This window comes from Peromyscus maniculatus, chromosome 3 (assembly GCF_049852395.1).
Source record: "Peromyscus maniculatus bairdii isolate BWxNUB_F1_BW_parent chromosome 3, HU_Pman_BW_mat_3.1, whole genome shotgun sequence".
Classification (NCBI taxonomy): Eukaryota; Metazoa; Chordata; class Mammalia; order Rodentia; family Cricetidae; genus Peromyscus; species Peromyscus maniculatus.
The window spans coordinates 40,207,288-40,226,279 of record NC_134854.1 but is presented as its reverse complement, the minus strand read 5'-3'; the positions used below and the strand labels follow the sequence as shown (position 1 = coordinate 40,226,279).

The 18,992-nt window shown below is 43.0% G+C and overlaps 2 protein-coding genes across 3 annotated transcripts in view; one reads left to right on the top strand and one right to left on the bottom strand.

Annotated features, from left to right (window-relative positions):
- Lhfpl3 (LHFPL tetraspan subfamily member 3) overlaps positions 1 to 18,992 on the bottom strand; it is a 568,397-nt gene that overhangs the window by 374,047 nt on the left and 175,358 nt on the right. The gene's annotated exons all lie outside the window — the stretch shown is intronic.
- Positions 10,586 to 15,101, top strand: LOC143272111 (uncharacterized). The gene is made up of 3 exons (XM_076565947.1): positions 10,586 to 10,787; positions 12,182 to 12,327; positions 13,145 to 15,101. Exons 1-3 carry the CDS (start codon positions 10,586 to 10,588, stop codon positions 14,060 to 14,062), a joined length of 1,266 nt encoding a protein of 421 aa, XP_076422062.1. The 3' UTR covers positions 14,063 to 15,101.

The window sequence follows — 18,992 nt, the reverse complement described above, 5'->3', positions numbered from 1 at the left end:
CCATCTGAGCAACACAGTAGGGAATCAAAAGCTTTTGTGTAAATTGGGCAAAGCTGACAGGTACATCATGAGTTTTCATGCACTACCCTTTGGCAATCATCAGAGCAGATAAAATAGTCAAGATCTGGGTGATGGGTGAACAGGCTTGCTCTGTTCCAACACATGTGTTCCAGAGAAGGGCAAAGTACTAGGAATATCAAACAACTAAGGCAGAATTCCAAACAATTGGGTAGGAGGAATTGACATACAAACAGGAGAAAGGTAGGTCTAAAGCAAGGCTTGACAGAAGAATATCTTATTTATAAATAGCCTAAAGATTCAACAATAACCTCAATTTCTGAAAGCCCTACACGGGAAATAGAAGTGACAGAAGGAGCAGGAAATGTGAAAAGAAGCTGAGAGCTTTTAGAAATAATTACTGTTAACTGGAAATGTCACTCTCCCCCACATCCCCATGTCTCTTTTTAGATTAGCAAGCAGAAGTGACCAGATGGAGGCTGTGTATTGAAATGCTTTCTGTGACAAGGGCTAACCATTTGCAGGCATTGCACTCCCTTGAACAGATTGATTGCCTATATCTTGTGTTAAAGATCAGCCATGCTCATTAAAGAAACTGCAAGGGTTTACTGGTTAGAACTTCTTTTAATCTTCACATTGGGAGTGACAGAAGCCTTATATGCTACTTTAAAGGAGGTTTAGGTGGAATAAGGAGATTGAATAGTCACTGCCTCTGATATGCAAGGACTATAGGGGAAATATAGGAGGAGGTTGAATTCAGTGGTCATTTAAAGTCTGTGCTGTTGCTTGTTGATATGCTTTGACTTTTTTTTCATGTTCTATAACAAATGTGGTGTCTTGAAAGAAATTTGTGGAAAAGTTTTTGTGTACATAAGAAATATAAGCTTAATTTAAAACTGTTCTGAGCTAGACAACCTACAGCTGCAGCCAGTGAGCAAAGGCAGAGACATCTTACCATCACCGTAAAAGTATTAAATTAAAACAGAAAATCTGAGGCTGAAGCTTGGGGAGTCAGGTGTCAAAGGCTATACCTGCTGGTGCCTGAGTGAGATCCAGTGACAGAAGATTGGGTCAATAGCTTCCCAACAGAACTATAACTTCAATTAATACTGAGGAAGAGTCAATCATTTATTCTTATTTTTATAGAACAGCTTGATGTAATGGTCTGGAAAACTGTACTTAGAAAAACTTTTAAATGTCTCTGGAGATTAAACAATATGTATTAAAGTGGAGGTGTAATACTCCAAGGATGTGGGTTGGATTAAACATTTGAAGAATATAGGAATGAGCCCAAAACATTTTTCTTTTCTTTTTTAAAAATTTATATTTAATTTAATTTTACATATCAGCCACGGATCCACCTGTCCTCCCTTCTCCCATGCCCCAGCCTTCCCCCCAATCCCCTCCCATTCCCACCTCCTCCAAGGCAAGGTCTCCCCTGGGGATTCAGCTCAGCCTGGTAGATTCAGTTGAGGCAGGTCCAGTCCCCTCCTCCCTCCTCCAAGGCTGAGCAAAATGTCTCAGCATAGGCCCTAGGTTCCAGAAAGCCAGCTCATGCACTAAGGACAGGTCCCAGTCCTACTGCCAGGGGGCCTCCTAAATAGTTCAAGCTAATTGACTGTCTCACTTATCCAGAGGGCCTGATCCAGTTCCATGGGGGCTCCTCAGCTATTGGTTCATAGTTCATGTGTTTCCACTAGTTTGGCTATTTGTCCCTGTGCTTTTTCCAATCATGGTCTCAATATCTCTCACTCATATAATTCCTCCTCTCTCTCGCCAGTTGGCCTCCTGGAACTCCACCTGGGGCTTGGCTGTGGATCTCTGTATCTGCTTCCACCAGTCATTGGGTGAGAGTTCTATCATGACAGTTAGGGTGTTCTGCCATCAGATCACCAGAGTAGGTCAGCTCGGGCTGTCTCTCCACCATTGCCAGTTGTCTATTGTGGAGGTATCTTTGTGGATTTCTGGGGATCTCTCTAGCACTCTGCTTCTTCCTATTCCCATGGGGTCTTCATTTATCATGGTATGTTTTTACATATTTGGGTTATAGATGTTTTATCAAATGGTTATACATTTCACTTTTGATTCTCTAGTTTTTTCATTTGTATTAGTCCTTTGAAATTTTTGTACAATGTGTTTTGATTATATATTTACCCCTCCCTCAACTTCTCCTAGAACCACCCTCTCTTTCCTTATTCACCTGACTTTGTGTCTTTTCTTTTTAATCCCATAAAATCCAGCTTGTGCTGCTGCAACATTCTGATGTGTGGCCTTTTACTGGAGTGTAGTCAGCCTACCAGGGACTACCTTTTTAAAGAAAACCAACTCCCCTCCCAGCAGTCATCAATTGCCAATAGGTCTTGTCTGGCTATGGGTAGGTCTGCCTATCTCCCTTCTTCATGCTGGGATTTTGTCTGTTTTGAGATTATACAGGTCTTGGGCATGCTGTCACAAATGTTGTGAGTTCATAATACAGCTCTCATGCTTTGACCACAAGACACTGTTTATTTGTAGTCATCTACTGCCTTTGACTCTCACACTCTTTCTGTTCCCTCTTCCTCAGTGATCCTTGAACCTTGGAAGAAAGGAGTACGATATGGCCCACTTAGGGCTAAGCATTCCAAGTCTCTTATTTTTTGCACCTTGACCACTTGTTTGTTTCTGTGTTAATTGCCATCTACTACAAATAGAAGCTCCTCTGATGGGTGTTGAGAGATGTATTAGACTACAGGTATATAATCTATAGGTCCTAGGGGTTGATTTAATTTGATTTCTTTGTCAAAGGTCTTATTCAATATTTTAAATTTAGAAATTTGTAATATGTAGTGTTTACTTTGATGTTTAACTCAACAGAGAAAAACATGGTTTTTTTTTCTCTCATGGTATGCATTTGGGTTCCCCAGGTAATTATGGAAAAAAAAAAAACCTGTGGCTATAGATGTAGGTGCTGAGGGCCTGAGCTACAGGAGGAAGTAGCATTCTACTTCAGTTTGTGGCAGAGCAGGCCTTGCTGTGATAACATGCACTTACATGGCTGCCCAAGTGGCTGAGGTATGAGTTGATGTCACATGTTCTCTCTTTCTCAGGATGTAGCTACTCTGTATTCTGTCTTTCCACAGCTTCCATTAGGTTTAAAATTGTCATTGTTATCTCTATTTTTTTCTTTTCACTATTCTCTTTGAAGATTCTTTCTTTTTTGTTTCTTTGGATGTTTTCATTTCTTCCATGTCTTCAGCTCTCAAGACTAGTTATGATCCCCCCCACCTCTGCACGCACGTGCACATGTGTGCTTTCTTGTAGGGTATGATGTATGAGTGGTTGTATGTGTGTGTGTGTGTGTGTGTGTGTGTGTTATACTAGAAGACCAGAAGTTGACATCACTTGTCTTTCTTTATTGCTCTTCATTTTATTCTATGAGACAGGGTTTCTCAGTGAACTCAGAGCTCAAAAATTTGGTTAAACTAGCTAGTCAATAAGCCCAAAGAATTTCCTTCTCCATCTCCTCAAGGACAGTGTTCACCACAATGCCTGGCATCTTTTGAACTGGAGATATGTCTTAGGGTTTCTATTGCTGTGAAGAGACATCATGACCATGGCAACTCTTACAAAGGAAAACATTTGATTGGGCTGGCTTACAGTTCAGAGGTTCCGTCCATTATCATCATGGTGGGAAGCATGGTGGCCTGCAGGAGACATGGTGCTGGAGAAGGAGCTAAGAATTCTATATTTTGATCCACAGGCAACAAGAAGTAAACTAAGACAATAGGCATGGCTTGAGCATATATGAGACCTCAAAGCCCACCTCCACAGTGACACACTTCCTCCATCAAGGTCACACTTACTCCAACAAAGCCTCAGCTCCTAATAGTGCCACTCCCTATGAGTTTATAGGGGCCAACTACATTCAAACTACCATAGGATTTGGCTTAGTACTTGAGTGACTATGCCCCAACCCCCAAGACTAGATTGATCTTAATGCTGATCTCCCATTGGCATGGAAATTTTCTTTGTAACACATAAACAACCAGATACAATGTTCTATGTCTGAAATTTAGGAGTTCTGTGGAATTTAATCTTCTAGGCTCAAAACTTACTCTTTTGCTAGCAAAATGTTTTTTCATATATACCTGAAAAGAACTGGATGATGGAGTTGGATGCTGCTGGTAGAGGAGGAGGAATATATACAGACTATTAAAGAATTACTGGACTATATTCCAGGTTTTTTATTTAGTTACTTAAGTCATTCAGACACTTGATGAAAATTTTTTTTTCAGTTCCTACACAGGCATGCATAGAATCAAATGAAGGGTACAATTCTGAATGCCCTGCAAATTGCACTGTGAGACTTCATTGGGTTGCAGCCAAAGTATAACTTCATGTACTAGAGATCCAGAACAACAGTTTTTACAGCCTGATGGAAGTGTCATTTGAGATTTTGGCAAATTCTCATCAAATTATATAATGTATGTGATCAGTCCCTTGAAATGATGTAAAACAATGCCAAGGATTTCAAGTCCTCCTAGGTTGATTTTCTTAATGTATCCAAAATAAACATATGATAGTTAAAACATCTGTGTAACAGTAAGGATCATATTATATGGGTTAATAGGACAAGGAAAAGAAAAGACAGGAAAGTAGTCATAAATTACAGTCTATTTAGTTATTTTTTCCTTTTGCTGTGATAATCTATTCTAGCACAATTAACTTGAGTAAGAAAGGGTTTATTGTGACTCCTCTTTGAAGGGTACAGCCTGCCACTGTGGGAAAGTCAAGATGGAAGGAGTTGGGAGCAATCAATTACATCCCATCATAGCCAGGAAGAAGAGAGCCATGAATGTCTAATGAATGTCTATGCTCAGCTCATTTCTCCCTCTAATGCCATCTAGAACTGCAGGCCAGGAAATGGTGCCACCTTCAGTGCATGGATCTTTCCACTTCAATTAAAATTGACTGGAGATAATCTTCCACAGGCATATCCAGAAACCTGTCTCTCAGGTAGTTCTAGATCATATCAAGTTGACAAGTGAGATTATTTATCACAGTCTTTATTTCTTTCTAATAAATCTTCTCTTTCTTCCCCTCCCCACATTTTATGGCTATGTCAATGTCGAACATAGTAGAAGTAACAGGAAGCCAACATTATGATTTTCAGCCAGAATTGTTATCTTCAATGGTCTTACAATTTATTATTCCAATTTGAGAGCCTTATTTAAAAAATGGAAACAACTGAGGAAAACTCCCCTTGTGGAGAGAGAGATTTCTGAAGTAGTAGTGTAGAATCTGAGTGCATGGTGCTTACTTAGGTGATGACTAAATGAAACTATGAAAGCGATCTATAAATACACTAAAGGTGTAAATACCATGTAGGGCAAGGAATTATTTCATTTAATACTTTACAGAAATAGCACCAAACAGGGGACTAAGAAAAGAAATACACTGAATTATAGTGTGAACAACCACAAAAAGATTCTTTTAACTATGGCTCCAGGGTCCTTAACAACCTCAAAACTATCTCTGCCTCTTTGATAGAACTTGCTGCTATCCTGTGGTTGGCCAGTTGATGCCATTGAACACTGGGCACTATAAAGGCCCCGGGGACACAGAAAGGCACGTTTCTGTGTCTGAAACGTAGGAGTCCTGTGGCTTTTAGTATTGCTGAGCTCCAGCTTTCGTGAAGGTAAAAATGTGGGTATAGGGAGGCCATGTAAAGGAGCTTGCATCTCTGTTACCCAAAGATATCTTTCTACTAATGCTCTAGCCCTCTTAAGTTACTACTTCTTGAATTAAAGCCAAGAGCCTCATCCTTTAAATAGTCTGTGGATTTCGATTTGTTCTTATAAGACATCAAGATTGCAGATATCCACTGATAGATTTTAAGCAGAAGGATGATCAATACTTTTTTGTAGCTAGAGTTTTCCTGCCTTGCCCACAGTCAGGACAAATCTTTGTCACCCACCAGTCCCACAGCCACTCAGACCCAACCAAGTAAACACAGAGACTTATATTGCTTACAAACTGTATGGCCGTGGCAGGCTTCTTGCTAACTGTTCTTATAGCTTAAATTAATCCATTTTCATAAATCTATACCTTGCCACGTGGCTGGTGGCTTACCGGCATCTTCACATGCTGCTGGTCATGGCGGCAGCTGGCAGTGTCTCTCTGCCTCAGCCTTCTGCTTCCCAGAATTCTCCTCTCTCCTTGTCCCACCTACTTCCTGCCTGGCCACTGGCCAATCAGTGTTTTATTTATTGACCAATCAGATCATTTTGACATATAGACCATCCCACAGCACTTTTTTTTTTTTTTTTTTTTTTTGGTTTTTCGAGACAGTTTCTCAGGGTAGCTTTGCGTCTTTTCCTGGAACTCAATTGGTAGTCCAGGCTGGCCTTGAACTCACAGAGATCCACCTGGCTCTGCCTCCCGAGTGCTGGGATTAAAGGCGTGCACCACCACTGCCCGGCTTCTTTTTCTTTTTTTTTTTTTCTTTTTTTCTTTTTTTTTTAATACTTTGTTTTGAACAATCATTCTTGCTGCCAAGAAAGAACAGAGCAAGAGACTGGAGAACACTTGGAAAGTGTTTAAATAATTGTGGAAAGAGAAGATTAGGGCTTCAATTAAATTCATGTCAGCAAGTATATCAAGCAGAATGAACAGGTTCAATGATGGCTCAATTGTTAAATTGATGTGGTAGGAAGTTGGATGTCTATCTCATCCATTATTGGAGTGGGGACGAGCCAACAAATCTTGGTGATCAAGATAGTTTTCTTCCAAGATTTCTTGAAACTGTACAATCAAAGAGATAGGAAAAGCCAAACAATGAGCATGGAGCTGATGTCCAAGACAGTTGAAGAGTAGCATGCTAACAGGCCCAGATGCAAACAGAACACTCACTGGGGTCTCAGAGATAGCTAAACAAAGGCAATGACAAGCTTTCTAGGAATAAATCTGGAGAAATTCAAGCAACTACTGAGAATAGATATTATCTTTATGTGCATAGATCATTGTTTAAGAATCAAGGTAGAGATTACACCTCTGTGATTAATAAAAGGAACCATAAGGAGGAGTACAGATTGGCAGAACCTGAAGTTAAGCCTTCCACTTGGAAATGAGGGACATGGAGAATTGAAATTGAGGTGTTTTACACATATTTAGATATATGGTTCCAAGCTTTGGAAAGCTGAGCAGGAATGAGCCTTTAACAGACTGCTGGTGGTTAAATTCTTAGAACAGGGAAGGTCACCCTGTGAGAGAAAACGAAAAAAAATAATGGGTTGTCATTGCATATGGATGAGTATTCAGAAAATGATAAAGGAAAAGGCACTAAGAAAGATTTCAAAGAGAAGAGATCATAAGGCTGGAGAATAACAGTGAGATAATATTTCTGTGGGTTCAAGGGAGAAAGGAATTTGAAAGAGAATGGCCACTAATGTACTATTAATGCTATTGTTACTTCTTAAATATAAATGAATCTTGACAAAGCCATTGTGGGCAGAAGATTTAGCTAATGTTGCTGGATGAAAGGTGGGTACAAAACTATATAGTGCTGTGTGTAGACACAGTATGGTATGGGGAGAGAAGATCCTTGGAAGAATTTTAGGAAGCTGATTTCTTCTTCACTCATGTCCTCTGCAACTCATTAAGCTCAACATAATATGGTTTATTTTACTTTGGAGTTTTGTCAAAGTCATAAATTACTCAATGTAATAAGGTCTACAGTCCCTTTGGTGGAGTGTTTTATCCCCTTACACAATCCCAGTGCAAAATTAATCACCTAGCCACCTGATTTTGAAATGCATTTAAATGTCTACACCAGGATAATCTGTTGTGACAGTTAAAATTTTCATACTATATTTTCTATATTCTCTTACTCCTCAGGGAAAGAAAAACTGACTACAGAGAGAAACTTCTTCCTTGACTTTTCTTTCCAGAAGCAAGACTCACAAAGAGAGTTGCAATATTCAAGGAAGTGATCATACCTAAGAGGAAACATGGAGAGAGAAAAAGGTTTCCCCAAGATAAAAGAGAGTACTCTATGTATACATTTGACAGAAATACAGAGACAAAAGCAAGGGAACAGATTGGGTAAAAGCAAAATCAGATTATCTAAGCTGAAAAGGGACAGGCACACATGGCCTGTGAGCAGCAGGATTTACAAGCTCATCTCTGACAACATCAAGGAAAAGAACCTCAGAGCAATCAGTATCCAGAACTGTAAGCGACTGTTGCAACTCTGGGGGAAAGGTGTCCTGACTGCTCCGGGAGTGAGGCAACACCTTGAGCTGCTAGGACATCTCTGGCAGCTGGAGCTGCAATGGGACACCTCAGCTCTGGAGGGAAAGGTATCCTGACTGTTTGGGAGTCATGCTTTACCTGGAGTTGGGGTGTGGTGAAGGATGGTCTCCCCACAGGATATAGCAATCTTGTTCCTCTTCTGAAGAGCCGCTACAGCTGAGCTTTGCTCAGCCCCCACTTAAGGGGGCGTCCCAGCAGAGCTCAGCTTTTTCTCTCTGGTCCAAGATGTTGCTTCTTTTGCTTCACTCTGCTAAAGGGGAAACCCCTGCAGAAATGTAGCAATCTCCTCCAGCTCGGTCAAAAAGTTGTTACTTTTTCTGCTCCACCTTACTTACCCCCAAGGGATGTCTCTGCAAGGGTTTTTTTTTTGTTTTGTTTTGTTTTGTTTTGTTTTTTGTTTTTTGTTTTTGTTTTTCTGCTCAGTCCACTAAGGGACGTTTTAGCAAGGTTCTTCTCTGCACCAGTGAATGAAGATCTTCACACCCAAGACTCTTGTGAGAGATTTATTTGGTAAGGAGAGTGGCTGCCTCTACCTGGGTGAGAGAGAAGACCGGACAACTGAACAGGCAGGGTGGTTTTTATAGGGTTTCTTAGAGGTGGAGTTTCTCCAGGGAGAAGATTTTCTATCCAGGGATTGGTTAGTTTCATTGGTCTGGGGCAGAGATGGCCCTGATTTCAGAGCCAAACTGTGTTTCACTGGTCTTTCTTAGCCTTTTGGCTCTAATTCTAAAGCCAGGGCATATTTCTTTCACTGGCTCTGATTCCAAGGACAAAGTGTGTTTCTTTGGCACTGGTTTCAGTGTCAGGGCAAGTTCTTTGGTTCTGGGTTCAAGGATGAAGCATTTTTTCCCTGGCTCGAGTCCTAGATCTAGGCTGTGTTTCTTTGACTAGTTCTGGGCTCCAGAGTCAGGGTGGGTTTCTTTAGCTGGCCCCTTTTCCCTACATGAACTCCTGGTCTTGGATGGTTTGAAGCCAACAATCTACATATTGATGACACAGGTTTAATGTCAGGACAGATGCCTGGTGTTCAGGTATCATGTTCTATCTCACCAAACCATAGCAAAACCACGATGGGCAGAGGGCTGATGTTTCAACTTGTCAAAAGTGCACTGTACTGCAAAGTAGGATATAAAGTGTTAACAGAAAAATACATAAAGATTATGCTTGCTTTCTGTACTCCTGAGTTTATAATCCTCTGTCCATACTTACTGCATACATGCTTTTCCACATAGATTCCTCTGTGATACACCTGGATATTGGTGTATCACACCATTGGAAAGTCCTGGAAAATAGGGTGGCTGCAAACAGTTAGGAGAGGCTGCCTTTGTGGGGTTTTACTGTCTAAAACCAAATAAAAAGTGTCATCTTGAAGAATCACTGACAGTAAAGTTCTCATTTCAAGATCAGTAGCATAAAAGCATCAAACCAGAAAGTTCAACAGAATCCTCTTTGTGATAATCAGCAGAAATTTAACCCTCCCACTAAGAAAAATAATCAATTCAGACCTCATGGTCCTTTCCAACACTTACTTTATCTAGTGGCTAACAGATGTTGTGGTTATCAGCTTTCAGTGACTGCTTACATCTTCACTGGCATCCTATACTTCTCTGAAGTTCTTAGTTAACAGAGTCAGTCTGTCTGGATGTCTCTTGGGGTAAGAAAGTGATATGGAGGGGAGGCAAGACCTCTAATTTCTGACATAAACAGGATTAAATGAAAGGAGATGCAATAATTATCACAAAAATGTACTTTGGTGACATTTAGCTCAATGTGGGTATCCTTTGATGCTAAATAGCACTTTGTAGCTCAGTCCTGCCCCAGGTCTAGCTCCAACTTGCAAAGCTTTGTTTATTTTAAAATAGAAGCAATATTTTTTTGTTTCAGATGTGAGATAATTGTAAAACACTCTACACTAGAACAGCCGAAGAGCATTATGCCCCTGCCATGGAAAGAAAGCACAGATGTAAACTGATATCATATATCATAAATTACTGTGTATTACCAGGCAAGCAAATGAATGCCTCAGAAAGTGGACTTGCTTGCATGGAGAAGGATTAAAGAATGTTTATTGTTGCAATCTAAAACCTTAAAACAAACCCCTTGGAGGTAGAAAGACAGATTTTAGTGACTCTATTACTATTCCACAATACAATGTGAAGTAAGTTCTGTTTCTTAAAGCAGCTAGTAATTTATTACACAAAATATGTCGTGCTTGTCACTTGTGAATTCAGCATCACACAACTGTTAAATTTGACGAACTATGGTTAGGAAATGAATGAACAGTCATGAGCTTCGTAAATCAAATGCTCAAATCTACACTGTGTTTGTCTTGAATTCTAAATGTGTTGACAAGAAGCCCAGCTCCACCCCTCATTGGCCTTGTCATACTCAGTTTTACAAGGACAAGCAAACAGCCAGCCTTACATTGTGTCCACCAATTCCAGCTGTTGCTGTGCTGGGCCCTGGGTGCACCGGAAGTATGACTGCTGGTGAAAGACCCCCGCTCCATTATGAGGACATGGGGCTTTGGGCCAATGAAATGCTCCCCCCCATAACTTAGCCTAAGAAACGCCATTCTGTAGGAATCAGAAAAACAGGAGTTCACAGCTGTGACTAACTAGCCAGCCGGCCTTGGAAGAAAAAGATAACTATGGCCAGCCATCGGGCCTAAGATAGGGGATAATTGGGTCAGCGGCCTTGGGAGTAAGACAGTTGATATTTTATGGCGGGCCCCTGGCCTTGAAGAATAAGCAGCTGGCCTGGACAAGGCCAAATCAGCCACACACATACGACCCCAAGTTCACCCTGGCCTTCTTTGAAACAACCAATAGGGACCCTGTAACTATGCTTCTCGCTTCTGTAACCGCGCCTCTGCCCCTGGGATCCCATAAAAAGTCCCCCTTGCCCTAGGAAAGCGCGCAAGTCCTCCAAGAGACTTCGCCCCAGGTACCTGGTCTAAATAAACCCTCTTGCTTTTGCATCTGATCTGTGGTTTCGGTGTGTTCCTTGGGTTTGGGGTCTCTCCCGGAGGAAGATCTCAGCCAGGGGTCTTTCATTTGGTGGCCCGTACGGGGATTGAGACCCCTCCCTGAAACCACCGACCCACCATCAGGAGGTAAGCCGGCCGGCCTTGATTTATGTCATCCCTGTCCAGTCTGAGGGTTGTCTGTTTGTCTGAATGTTAAATGTTGTTTGTTTGTCTCCGCGCCTGCGTCTGATAATCTGTCTGTGTCAGTGGATCTGAAAGAGGAGGCCGACGGGCCTGGACTTCGCCGCTGAACCCTGGGAGACGTCCCAGGGGAATCTGGAACCCTGGAAGAAGTTCCACGGTTCATCTGAAGTGCCCTCTGTGGCACGGTCTGAAGACCCCTCCGGGGGCACGGTCTGAAGACCCCTCTGGGGGCACGGTCTGAAGACCCCTCCGGGGGCACGGTTTAAAGACCCCTCTGGGGGCACGGTTTTTCTGGTTTTGCTTTCGGTTTGGAACCGAAGCCGCGCAGCGAGTGTTAGTCTTATTTATATTGGTCTGTCGTTTTTTTTGTTTTCTGTTTAACCGTTCTCCTCCTAGAAACAGCCATAGGACAGACTGTCACCACCCCCTTGAGCCTCATGCTTAAACACTGGTCAGACGTAAAGACACGAGCCAACAACAAAGGAGTCGTAATCAAAAAAAAAAAAATAGATCACTCTTTGCGAGGCCGATTGGGTTAAAATAGATGTAAGATGGCCTCGTCAGGGAACCTTTAACCTCAGTCTTATTTCACAGGTGGAGAGAAAAGTTTTTGCTTCCAGTCCCCATGGCCACCCGGACCAGGTCCCATACATTGCCATGTGGAGACTCCTGACAACAGAACCTCCCCCATGGGTTAAGCCGTTTCTCTTCCCCTCAGCCCCCCCCCCGACAGCGCCGGAGGGACCGGCGGCTCCTGCAGCGGCCCCCAAACAGCGGAGGATGAGTTTCCTGCTTCCTCCCCAATTGCCGGTCGCCTACGAGGAAGGCGGGACAAACCAGCAAAGGTAGGGAACACCTACGTCTCTATTGCCAGTTGCTCTTAGCGGGTCTCCAAGGGGCTCTAGACCCCCTACCGATTCGGCTCAGGTTACCAGAAAGAGACGCCGGCAGCGCGTTTTTAAAAAGACTTAGAGAGACACGGAGGGAAAGGAAAAACAAACAAAAAAGTCCTGGCCACTGTAATGTCTCAGGGACAGGTCAGAGAGAGAGTTAGGAAGTTAGGACGGGAGATCAAAAAAGACACTGCTTGACAAAGACAAAGTGCTTAGTGTAAACAAAGAGGACATTGGGCTCATGACTAATCAAAAAAAAAAAAAAAAAGCCTCCAGGGTCTCGGAGACCTAAGCCAAGGGTCCTCAATCTGGAGGATTGGGGAGGTCAAGGCCAGGAGCGCCCCCCCCAGCCCAGGCTAACTCTCAAGATGGGGGGGCAGCCAGTGACCTTCCTAGTGGACACCGGGGCTCAACATTCAGTCCTGACCCATACCGGAAGCTCTCTCAGTGACCGCACAGCTTTGGTCCAGGGGGCCACAGGTAACAGGAGGTATCGAAGGACCACTGAGAAAAAGGTTCAGCTGGCATCTGGACAGGACCCAAAGGGACCCCCCTACAAGTCCTAGCCCTTTGAACTGTTCGTGGACGAGAACTCAGGCTTTGTAAAAGAAATGCTGGTACAGAGACTGGGGCCATAAAAGCCCGGTAGCTGCAGGATGGCCCGCCCCCTGTCTGCGCGGGGTAGCCGCTATTGCTGTTTTGCTCAAGGATGCAGGGAAACTGACTTTGGGACAGCCATTAACTGTGTTATCCTCCCATGCGGTGAAAGCTCTGGTCCAACAGCCCCCAGATCGAGTGGTGTGCAGACCAGTTGTCTCCCTCAACCCCGCAACCCTGCTGCCTGGTACACGGATGGGAGCAGCTTCCTCCAAGAAGGAGAACGGAGGGCCGGAGCAGCCGTCACCACCGAATCGGAGGTAGTTTGGACCTCACCACTGCCACCTGGAACATCGGCCCAAAAGGCAGAGCTGATCGCGCTGACCCAGGCCCTCCGGATGGCGGAAGCCCGGAGGACCAGGAACTAACAAAAGAAAATGGGGGCGAAATGGAGCCCCGAGCGACAAGCTTACATCATAGATGGACAGAGGCCTTGCCTACCAAGAAAAAGACCGCTAACGTGGTAACCAAAAAAAAAAAAAAACTCCTAGATGACATCTTTCCCAGGTATGAAATACCCCAGATATTGGGGTCAGACAATGGGCCCGCCTTCGTCTCCCAGGTAAGTCAGGAGGTGGCCAGGCTACTGGGGATCGATTGGAAACTTCATTGTGCATACAGCCCCCAGAGCTCAGGACAGGTAAAACGTACAAATAAAACCATTAAGGAGACTTTAACCAAATTAACGCTTGCAACTGGCACTAGAGATTGGGTGCTCCTACTCCCCCTAGCCCTTTACCGAGCCCGGAACACTCCTGGGCCTCATGGCCTAACCCCGTTCGAGATCATGTATGGGGCTCCCCCACCAATTGTAAATTTCCTTTACTCTGATATCTCCTCTTTTGCCACTAGCCCTCCAACTGATACAAAAGACGGTGTAAAAACCCCTGCCTGCCGGGAGCAACTGAACCGCCCGGTGGTGCCTCACCCATTCAAGATTGGGGACTCTGTCTGGGTCCGACGCCATCAATCCAGGAACCTAGAGCCGAGGTTGACGGGACAGCGGCTTGGGTCCACACGTCGCATGTAAAGGCTGCCAAGGAACCCGACGAAGCTGAGGGCACCGAGACATCTAGTTCAACGCTCTCCAAACCCACTAAAGATAAGACTCACCCGGGGGTCCCCTTGATCCCCCTAATAGTCCTCCTGACATTGGGAGGGGCATCACCAGAGAGCCTGTTTCCCTGACGCTGGCCCTGTTACTGGGAAAAATTACCATGGGCGGAATAACTGCTGGGTAGATACAAGACTGCAGCCCTTATAGAGACCGGCCAATTCAGACAGCTCCAAGTAGCCATGCTCAACAGAAATGATTTAAAAAATAGTTCCAAAGGTCACCATGGTTTACGACCCTTGTCTCCACCATTATGGGCCCCCTAATCGTCCTCCTGCTCATTTTATTGTTTGGGTCATACATCCTCAACAGATTGGTGCAATTCATCAAGGATAAGGTTTCTGTTGCCCAGGCTTTGATCCTAACCCAGCAATATCAGAGGCTCAGACAGTCAGAGATAGAGTTAACCCCTTATTCTCCATCCTAAAATGAAAGATTTCATTTGGTACAAAAGAAAATGGGGGAATGAAAGACCCCCGCTCCATTATGAGGACATGGGGCTTTGGGCCAATGAAATGCTCCCCCCCATAACTTAGCCTAAGAAACGCCATTCTGTAGGAATCAGAAAAACAGGAGTTCACAGCTGTGACTAACTAGCCAGCCGGCCTTGGAAGAAAAAGATAACTATGGCCAGCCATCGGGCCTAAGATAGGGGATAATTGGGTCAGCGGCCTTGGGAGTAAGACAGTTGATATTTTATGGCGGGCCCCTGGCCTTGAAGAATAAGCAGCTGGCCTGGACAAGGCCAAATCAGCCACACACATACGACCCCAAGTTCACCCTGGCCTTCTTTGAAACAACCAATAGGGACCCTGTAACTATGCTTCTCGCTTCTGTAACCGCGCCTCTGCCCCTGGGATCCCATAAAAAGTCCCCCTTGCCCTAGGAAAGCGCGCAAGTCCTCCAAGAGACTTCGCCCCAGGTACCTGGTCTAAATAAACCCTCTTGCTTTTGCATCTGATCTGTGGTTTCGGTGTGTTCCTTGGGTTTGGGGTCTCTCCCGGAGGAAGATATCAGCCAGGGGTCTTTCACTGGAAGAAAGTGTGCTTGCTATTTATAGTTATAAAGGGGCCACAACCTCCAGTGCAAAGCCCATTTGGCTATACTTGAGTCATTGGGACGTAGAACCAACATCTCATCTGGAAGTCTATAGAAACAATCCTTATTTTCTTTCTGTGGGATGTAAAATGACATAGAATTAAGGTCAAACCTCTGAGTTATAATCACACTGATTATTACATCTTTTACTTCCAAAATGTCTGACCCTGTTCTTTTACTATGTTACTGTAAGCATTTCAATAAAAGCTTTACCAAGCACTAGGTAGGTTGGGAAGATAAAACCACAGTCTACCATATTCTCAGATGGAAATCATTTGTTCAGTTTTGTCTTGGCTCTAGTACCTAAATGTCCTTCCTCATGTTACCATGTCCACACACTTCAAGTCTCAGGTCTGACTCTAGTAGTTTATCCCAGCTGTAACTGTCTGGCTTGGGACTTCCCTCTGCCACATCCATCATCTATGCTGATTTGGCCTTTTCTGCAATGGCCCTGAATAAATACTTTCCACCTCTACCCTGCCTCATTCTTGCCACCTCCTCGATTAGTCTATCAAATTGTATAATTGCATGTTTTTCTGTCTTCTTTAGAAAAAAATAGTTTTACTGAGGAGGGTGCTGTAGCCAGTGACTAATATATGTTCTTACTACGTTTTTGAGAAGATGGAAGAAAGGAAGTAGTATTGTCAGCAATGGGAACTACATAGCCTCAATCTCATAGTCCTGGAAAGGGCTGCGTTTTCTAGAAAAGAAGCAAAAACTCCATGTGATCAGAACAAAGCAGGTCAGTCAGTTGCAAAAGATGATGATAGGACATCTGAGTATCTGTTGTTTTTCAGCCTAGGGTCTGGAAAATGGAAGCATCAGATCTTTTCTTTATATTAATATTAAAATGTATTTTGTTACAAGATATAAAATCAAGTATTATTTTAACTGGTACAATATGATCAGATATGGAATATAAAATACATCCCCACAGTTTTTCAGTCATACAAATTCCTCTTCAGTTGTAATCACCTGAAACATTTTTTTTTTTTATTTTGGTTAATAAGTAGTCTAAGGCATAGTCCAAATTCCAGTTTTTATAAACTTGTCCATTTAATATTATAATAGTGACTTCTAGCACTGAAACACATAGAATTTAACTCATATTATCAACCCATTTACCCTCCTCTTTAGTTGCTACTAAAAACAGAAGGTAATTTGAGTCCTTTTCCTAATCACCTATATGTGATATGTTACCGCTATGGCAGAGTACTCTGTCTCCCTCAGAGACAGGATGAATCATCGTTTACTGACCTAATGCTCAGGAAACATTGCAGAAAAGGGGGTGGAAAGATTGTAAAAACCAAAGGACCCGGGAGTTTGCTTTGACATTGTGTCTACCAGTAATGTCAGAAGCTATACTTACAAGGTCTCACCTATATGTGAGCTGAACAAGAACACCACCAATGGACTTACCAAAACAAACAGGCCTATAAGGCCTAAACCCTACACAAAGAATTACAGACAGCAGAGGAAAACTGGGAATGTGAGAGATGGTCTTCCTTGGGTAAATGCATATCAGTGCCAAGTCATCAGCCCTGAAAATGTATGAACACAAGAACACACAAGAAACATTATACAGACCAAACGTGTGTGTGTGTGTGTGTGTGTGTGTGTGAGAGAGAGAGAGAGAGAGAGAGAGAGAGAGAGAGAGAGAGAGAGAGAGAGAGAGAGAGAGATACTGGATGTCCGGCTAAGGTGTTTGGGCATGGGAGCTGCATCCATTAGGACTATCTCAATCACTGCTGAAGTCATTATGACCTTTCATTGTCCTAAAAGAGGGCTTCTATGTTCAGGGAGCAGAATAACTCTCTATGACTGGAACTTTCTTTGACATGGTCTGTTGAACCAGGTTTAATGCTTAGTTATATATTGTTTTAGATCATTTCTCATTGGTTCTTAAGTACTGGCTCTTGTTAACTCATTCAGCTCTTAATGATCATTCTGAATGTTCCACAAAATCCTCTGCACAGAGGAAAGATTTTTAAATTGTTTATCTGTCTGAGGTAGGAGAAAACGATGAAAAAGGAAAAGCAAAAGCCTGTAACTACTATTCACCAAAAGTAACTTTAGTCCTCTCATTAAAACACTGTTTGTGTTCCAATAGTAAACTAAATGACTCTATTTACATAACTTTTAAGTCATCTTGCTCATATATATGTTTCATCTAATTATGACAACTCAATTGCCTTGAAATATGTTGATAAAGTCCTTGGTGGCCATTGTACCCAAAAGAAAATCAGCAATCCCTTTAAAATAATCAAATAGAGTTTCCAATGTAAAAGAAATTTCCTTTAGAAAAATGTACACAGGGATTAAAAGGCTATTAATTGAATCGTACTGCTTTTACATGAGTTCTATGTGGGGATGAAGTCCCTGGTGGATGTGTATTGTTGACATGAGCAGGGCCATGTCATGAGTTACCCACTCAGTAATTCTTCATCCACATGGCTCACACCTAACAGAGATATCAGGAATGTCTTAGAACTGGTTACCACACTGGTTACTCCAGTGGTAGCTTACTACAATTAGAGTACAGACCCAGGCCCTAGCCATGGGCCACAAGGCCATGTCTGCTGCTCCAAGCTCACCCCCACCACCTACTGCAGTAGCCCCACCTTCACCCCCACCCTCAGTGTGAACACACCACTCTTGCTTCTTCCTCACTGACTTTGCCTTCATGCTTGTCTCCCAGGTTTCTGTGACAGTAGTCCTCATTTAAGTCAGGATCATCTGATCAGAGCAGCCTTCCTCAGCCTTCATCTAAAGAGCATTTTTGTTACTCTTTTCACCCAGTTTTATTTCCTTTATGTGAACATCTTATTTTGTAGGTATATGCTACTCTGTCTTTTCTCTGGAGTGTGAGCTCCCAAGGATAGATAACCAGAGTTTCCTTTATCACAGGTACAGTCTACGCCACTTAGTGGGCATGTGATACAGTTGATGGGAGACCAGTTCATTGTCTTTGCTAATAATAATTTAATGAAATTAGTACTGAGTTCATGAAATCAAACTAAATGCTACAATCTTAGATCTCAAAAGTGTTTCCTTGCCTGTGTGTCTGGTCCACCAAAAAGTCTTAATTGCATTTTCAACAAAAGTTTAAATAACATTCCCCAGCTTGTCAATAGCAAGTTTTAAAGAATGTTTTAAAGAATGCATAAGTAAGTTCATACCATGTTTGTCCTTCTGAGTCTGGGTTCCCTTACTCAGGATGATATTTTCTAGTTCTATTCATCTGCCTGCAAATTTCATGATCTCGCTGTTTTTTCAATACTGAGTAGTACTCCATTGTGTATATGTACCACATTTTCTTAATCCATTCTTCCGTTGAGGGGCATCTAGTTTGTTTCCAGGTTCTGGCTATTATGAATAATGCTGCTATGAACATAGTTGAGCATGTGTCATTGTGGTAAGAATGAGTACTCTTTGGGTATATGCCCAAGAGTGGTATAGCTGTGTCTTGAGGAAGATTGATTCCCAATTTTCTGAGAAAGTAGATACTAGTTGTAAAGCAAAGGATAACTAGACTACAGCCCACAACTCCAGAGATGCTAGCTAACAAGGAAGACCCAAAGTGGGATGCATAGATCGCCCTCGGAAGGGGAAATAGATGAGATCTCCATGAGTAAACTGGGGATGAGTGGTGGGCAATGGAGTGTAGGGGATGGAGGATGAGAACATAAGGGAATGGGGTGGTTGAGCTGGAACAGGGATGGAGTGGGAAAGCAGTGAAATAGATACC

Coding starts and splice junctions, on each gene's coding strand:
- LOC143272111 (XM_076565947.1), top strand. CDS start 10,586: ATGAACAGTCATGAGCTTCGTAAATCAAATGCTCAAATCTACACTGTG. Junction 10,788..12,181: donor GGGCCCTGGGTGCACCGGAA/GTATGACTGCTG, acceptor CCATGGGTTAAG/CCGTTTCTCTTCCCCTCAGC. Junction 12,328..13,144: donor GGCGGGACAAACCAGCAAAG/GTAGGGAACACC, acceptor ATGCGGTGAAAG/CTCTGGTCCAACAGCCCCCA.